Here is a 6,691-nt window from a genome sequence, read left to right on the forward strand (position 1 = left end):
GACAACTTACCATTTGACGACCTCTCCTTGCATTGCTCATACTACCACCAGCATGGGAAACTTTAAGATTTTTGCGACTTCTAGTGTTCGCCAAACTTTGTTTCTACAATTGCCAAATATTGTAGTCATTATATTAAAAAAATACAAGTCTTGGAAAAATTAAATACTTCACAACATAATGTTTACCTTCATCTTATCCTCCTTATAATGATGCACAAATGCAGTCCAATCAGCACAATCTAAACCTGGAGGAGGATTAGCAAGTATGTCTTCCTTACTTTTATTAGGATAGAAATACTTACACCTTAACCTATATTTATAGGCCCTCCATCTTTCACCTAGAGTACTCATAGCCCATTTGACTCCAGCAACATAATCAAACTCAAAATTTTCCTTCACACATTATTAAATACGCTAGTCAATTTTCAATGACAATAGGAAAAAATTATTAAAATTGCAAATTTTTTAAATAATTACCTCAATATATTTCCATTGTTGGTATCTATTATCCTTTGACATCCAATCCCATCTTTTAACATAAATAGGACAAATTGTTGAGTTTTGAGCTAGTTTACCAAGAAACCTCACAAGTAAGTTTGAGCCATTGTCATTGCCTTGTCCATAACCATTGAGTTCCACAATAACTTTTTTAGTTTTTTCCAAATGCCAAACCTGAATTGCTTGCATTTTTCGAGTTTCAATTTCTCCTGAAGAGGTATCTGCAATTATGTACAAGAAGCAAAGTATTAAAGGTAAACACATAATAACATATTGAAGCTAATGGAATATTGCTCTTACCTTTAACCTTGCCAAATAAGGGTTCTTCTCTATCTTTTGGTTGAGTTTCATTACAGTTATAGGAGGTTTCAAAGTTGTCATCACCATATGAAGCATCGTTTGTGTTCACATGTGCAGGTTCAACACCCTCTTGATTGTCACTAGTTTGTTGTTGCATATTTTGGGTACTTTCGCTACTGTTTTCACCTTTTTGTCCTCGTAGCTTTTCTAGCATTACTTGTCCTGAATTCGCACGCTTCATATTGAACCAATTACCTGCACAGTTTGCTAAGAAAAGAACTATAACAAGAAACAAAATATATACTAAATGAATCATAACATGAATTATTAAAGATATAATGCAAAAAGTGTGGCACAAATTGTAAAAAAAAGTCTATTTTATATTGTCAAGTACATAATATAGGATATTAAACTACTCTAACATTCTTCCTTCTTCATCATCACTAAAATTATCACAATCTTCATCATTATTTGATCCATGTTTTTCTTGTTCTTGTTCATTTACACCTTCCTGCACTAATTGTAATTCTTCGATGTTCTCCAAATGTTGCTCACAAAAAGATATGTCTTCCATTGATGACTCTTCTAAGTCCTCAAAGTTCAGATCACCCATATCATAGATGTCTCTAGGCTTCATGTGGCAAACACAACACCAACCTTGATCAACTGGATCATCAATATAATATACCATTCTAGCATCAGTTGCAAGGATGAATGGTTCATCTGCTTCATTTGCACCGGTGTGTATTAAACATGAAAAGTTTACACTTGTTATCCCAAATTTATCAATTTTGATTCCCTTGTTAAGTGTAGTGTCTACCCAATCACATTTGAATAGCACAACCCTTAACTTACCATAGTAGTCTAACTCTATGATGTCAACCAATTTCCCGTAGTACATAACATCACTTGATATTTCAATAGGTTCCTTACCACTTGAAAATCTCTTAGTTACAGCAGACATAACAATACCACTATTTTGTGTTCTCAATCCTTGCTCCTTCCTCTTTGTTCGAAATTTAAATCCATGGATATTATACCCATCAAATCTTCGAGAAATATTATTTGGCCCTTTTGCAAGACATTCAATTTCACTTGTAATATCTGGATCTTCCTTTCTCGCAACCTATTATTTTGTTGAAAGGTAAGGACAACTACATACACTCATGAGCTTTTGAGCATAAACAAAAGTTAGGTGAAATTATATATATATATATATATATTCTTACATATTCTTTAAACCACTCGTGGAAATGCTTGTGTACATATTCTTCCACAACTTTTGTGGAGTTTCTTTGCCCACGATGCATCCTTGTGACCTCAGTTTTACACTTTCTGTATGAGGAAGTTAATAGTTATCACATATTTGATATTGAAATGCATTATAGTATGAACATAAACTATTAATAAGAACATATAACTTACTCGCGAAATGTATCAACCAATTGACAATTAGTTAACACATAACGATGAGCTTGTAGCTTCTCAATGGGTGGTAACGAAAAAATCTTGCTTACACCAATAGGTTTTCCCAATGTAGGAAATATATTCGAAAAGATAGTAGATTCACTAAAAACATTGACCCCAATATCATCGTCATTGCGTCTTGGTCGATTGAACCTTGTTTCAATGTCACCATTCAGAAAATATCTGGAACAAAAAGTTAGAGATTCTTCCATAATATACCCTTCAGCTATACAACCTTCTGGTGCAGCCTTGTTACGAACATATGATTTTAAATGGCCAAGAGTCCTAGAACAAAAAGAAAATGAATCAACATTCAAGTCCTAATAAAATAAATAACTAAGCATGTAAACTAAAAATTTACCTTTCAATAGGATACATCCATCTATAATGTACAGGACCAGCAATCATTGCTTCCTCCCCAAGATGAATGACCAAATGAACCATGATAGTGAAAAAGGATGGAGGGAATATCATTTCCATATGGCAAAGGGTCAAAGCAATTCGTTGTTGGAGTTTCTCTAAATATTTGACATTTAAAACTTTGCTTGATAATTCTCTAAAGTAGTTACATAGCTCAATCAACACTGAAGTAACTTCTTTAGGAAGAGATCTTCTAAAGGCAATTGGAAAAATATGTTCCATCAGAATATGTGTATCATGGCTCTTTAGTCCAGAGATCTTGCGTTTCTTTAAATCAACACATCTAGAAATGTTTGATGAGAAACTATCCGGAAATACCACACTTTTAAGAATTTTTAGAAAGATATCTTTCTCTTGATTTTTCATTTTAAAGCATGATGGAGGAAACTTAGAGGAATTCGGATATGGATGAAGCTTCTCTCTAATTCCCATTGCATGTAAGTCTTTACGAGCTTTAAGATTATCTTTTGTTCTACTTTTGTCATCAAGTATTGTGAATAATACATTGTCACCAACATTTTTCTCTATGTGCATCATATCAAGGCAATGACGAATAAGAAGATATTTCCAATAAGGTAGATCCCAAAATATACCCTTTTTCTTCCATTGTGGTGGGTTGTTTTCACTCTTAACCTCATCACGGGGCCTTTTACGACCCGATTCTATATCTCGCAACATATTTGAACCTGGAGGCGGGATAGGGGCAGGTCTAAGCTCAATAGAACCATCAAAGGATGATTTATTGATCCTATACTTATGATCTAGTGGTAAATATCGACGATGTCCCATGAAGCAATATTTTCCGCCAAACTTTAGCCATTTAGACTCTGTATCAAAATTACATGATGGACAAGCAAGTGATGTATGAGTGTTCCATCCAGATAAGTTGTCTAGACCTGGGAAGTCACTAATAGTACAAAACAATGATGCACGCATTTGAAATGATTCTTTTGTAGAGGAATCATAAGCTTCCACTCCTTTCCACAATTTTTGTAACTCTGAAACTAGGGGCTGCAAGTAAACATCAATACTATTGCCAGGCATCTTAGGACCAGGAATTATCATCGACATTATGAGAGAAGTTTGCTTCATACAGTACCATGGAGGATAATTGTAAGCATACAACATCACAGGCCAAATGCTATTATTAGAACTTAAAGTTCCAAATGGATTGAAACCATCTGTAGCTAATGCAAGCCGTATATTACGAGAATCTAAAGCAAAGTCCGGATACATTTTGTCAAACTCCTTCCATGCTTTACTATCTCTCGGATGTCTTACCAACCCATCCGGGTTTGCCTTTTTAGCATGCCATTTCAAAAGCTCTGCAGTTTTAGAACACATGTATACTCTTTGCAATCTTGGTATAAGTGGGAAGTACCGTAAGACCTTTGCTGGTATATATTTTTTATTTTGGCCAACCACTATATCATTTGCACCACTAATATTTCCATTAGATTTCCACCTAGATGCATTGCAAATCTTACAATTATCTCTCTTCTTGTCTTCCAATGAACCCCAATATAACATGCAATTGTTCGGACATGCATGAATCTTTTCATAGCTTAAACCTAACTTCTTAATCAACTTTTTTGCCTCGTATAAAGATGCTGGGAGTTTAGCATGGGGAAAAGCATCATTTAAAAGATCAATGATCATAGAAAATGTTTTGTCAGTTGCACTACATAAGACTTTTATATGATACAATAGAACAATGAATGATATTTTACTATATTTTTTACAACCAGGGTACAATTCTTCATTTCCATCACCTAATTGCTCTTTTATTTTTTCTTGTTGGGCTTTACTTGCATCACCCCTAGGCTGGTCATCATTTGGTATATTTGAGTGGCCGGAATCTTGAATTCCACTATCATCAAAGATGCCAAAAACATCATCTAACATATCCTGCATTGGATATTGTCTAACCCACTCTTCTTGTGGTTGGGCTATAGTTTCAACATTATCTTGCACATGCTTTTCCCCATGCATGTACCAAAATGTGTACTTTCTGGGAAACCCTTTTTGAAGTAGATGACTAAACACTTCAATTCTATTACCCATTTTAAGAAATCCACATGTAATACAAGGACATGGAATTTGATCATTTATAGGTACATTTGAAAAGGCGAAATCCAAAAATTGCACCACCCCATCCAAGAACTCCTTTGATCTAATTGGTTTCTCAATCCAACTCTTATCCATCATAACTGTGTGAATCTGTTTTTGATGTTAAATTCAATTACTAAATCATTAGAGATACTAAATGATTAACTTAACAACAACTTAAGTATTACCTCAATGCAAGCATGCATGACAAATTAAAATGATCCTTACATACCTTATATTTCAGGGTATACTTTTAATTATATCCAGTTGTAACATAATAGTATCTGATTTTTTTTCAACTTTTAATTCACAAATGCAAATGCAAGAGCAAAAAAATGTATTCTCATGGTTTGCTAGCAACAATTGATGTAAAAAAATTGGCTGAAGCTCGTGTGAGTGNGATTATGGAAGATATACACTCTGGTACTAGCACATATGTATATATGAGAGTATAGATTCTGTCCAATCAATATTTTTGATTCTACCCACACCCCTTTAACAATATTTTGATAAAAAGGAAACAACAGTTACCAGATTAGGAGGATGAACCTTGCAGAGATCTTTCACCTATGACATAAATTCTTTTTTCTTTGTGGTTGTCATTCTTTTAGTAGCAGCTTCCTACAATGATATGTTTTTCAAATTAATATTAGCAGCACAACACTACATATGAAACATGATCAATGAAAAATTTATAACAGAAGAACCAAACTTGCCATCCACACAGAAAGCATTGCAAGCATCCACAGGAGAAAGCATCTAAATAATTAGAGACCACATACCCCTTTGCTCAATTCTCCAATTCTAGTATAGACTCAATAAATCATTAGCCAAACCTTTTTTGCAATTTTAAAAGTTGAAAGAAACTAATTGAGAAAATGTAAAACTACAAGCAACAAAACATGTGATAATTGAGAAGCTACAACCTGAATTCGAATTTTAAAAGTTGAAAGAAACTAATCAGAAAATGTTTAGAAACAAAAGATGGATCAAATTAATGAACTTGATTTCTCTACTCCTGTCTCATATCATAGAGCTTCTCCACAGAGAATACAAGAGAAGATGCAGTTAAACAACAATTAGAGATACTTGGTCAGTTCAATAGTCCTCATTCTCATACAACAACAAATAATAATAGTAATGTTTCCAACACAAGTTTACAGCAACCTCCTTCTGCTAAGAGGAAAAGGAGCCTCCCAGGAAATCCAGGTAAACTTTCTAACAACCTTCTAAGTTAAGTTGACTCCATTTTTCTCATTTAATTGGTTCCTAGTTTTCATTTTTGTTTATTTTCTTGCTTTGTGAGCTTTACTAGTTTAAGTAACACTTCCTTAGTAAGGGTTTTGCAAGTTTTTTCTCTCTAGAATTCAAACAGATAATCAAGTAAAGTTGGAGTCAGAAATGATTATTGATATCCATGAGCTGCATATGCTAATACCTAGCTAGAATAATATAACAAATTAAAACTATGGTATCTTTCCTTTATGAAAAAACGAATGAGCATATATTTCTTCATCATTTCTCATTGATTCTTAAAATGAAACAATGATGTAGAGTTTGCTTGTATATTTGCTCAAAACGAGCTTGTGAAAAAGTTTCCCTGTTAATTAGAATACATTTGTTCTGTCACAAAATTAATTAGAATACATTTGATACAAGCCATGAAGATATATAGTCAAGCTATACCTGGATTTGAAACGGGATTCGAGCGATGGAAGGTTGAAGTTGGATTGAGTGATTGATGCTGGATTTGAACAAATGAAGTTGAATTTAGGGCGATTTGAACGAAAATATGTATTTGGAGGGATTTGAATGAATGGAGCGAATTTCAGTGATTGAAGATGAATTTTAGCGATTGAAGCTGCATTTGAAGTGAATAACACAGAAGATTTGAGTG

General features: G+C 33.7%; 2 protein-coding genes across 3 annotated transcripts in view; both read right to left on the bottom strand.

Annotated features, from left to right (window-relative positions):
* LOC109356202 overlaps positions 1–766 on the bottom strand; it is a 1,179-nt gene extending 413 nt beyond the window's left edge. Inside the window, exons 1-3 of the mRNA XM_019599535.1 lie at positions 478–766; positions 187–393; positions 11–103 (exon numbers count right to left, since the gene is read on the bottom strand). Coding sequence (XP_019455080.1) covers positions 11–103; positions 187–393; positions 478–762 — 585 coding nt within the window. The 5' untranslated portion in view covers positions 763–766. The remainder of the gene's footprint in view (positions 1–10; positions 104–186; positions 394–477) is intronic.
* Positions 812–4,983, bottom strand: LOC109356082. Of its 2 annotated transcripts, none has more exons than XM_019599418.1 (4): positions 2,627–4,983; positions 2,224–2,550; positions 2,028–2,133; positions 812–1,924 (listed from the first exon to the last, which is right to left on the bottom strand). In XM_019599418.1, exons 1-4 carry the CDS (start codon positions 4,891–4,893, stop codon positions 1,211–1,213), a joined length of 3,414 nt encoding a protein of 1,137 aa, XP_019454963.1. In that variant the 5' UTR covers positions 4,894–4,983; the 3' UTR covers positions 812–1,210. The 2 variants fall into 2 exon arrangements, with proteins under 2 accessions (XP_019454963.1, XP_019454964.1); XM_019599419.1 differs by having other exon boundaries at positions 1,693–1,924; positions 2,028–2,129.

This window comes from Lupinus angustifolius, chromosome LG09, assembly GCF_001865875.1.
Source record: "Lupinus angustifolius cultivar Tanjil chromosome LG09, LupAngTanjil_v1.0, whole genome shotgun sequence".
NCBI lineage: Eukaryota > Viridiplantae > Streptophyta > Magnoliopsida > Fabales > Fabaceae > Lupinus > Lupinus angustifolius.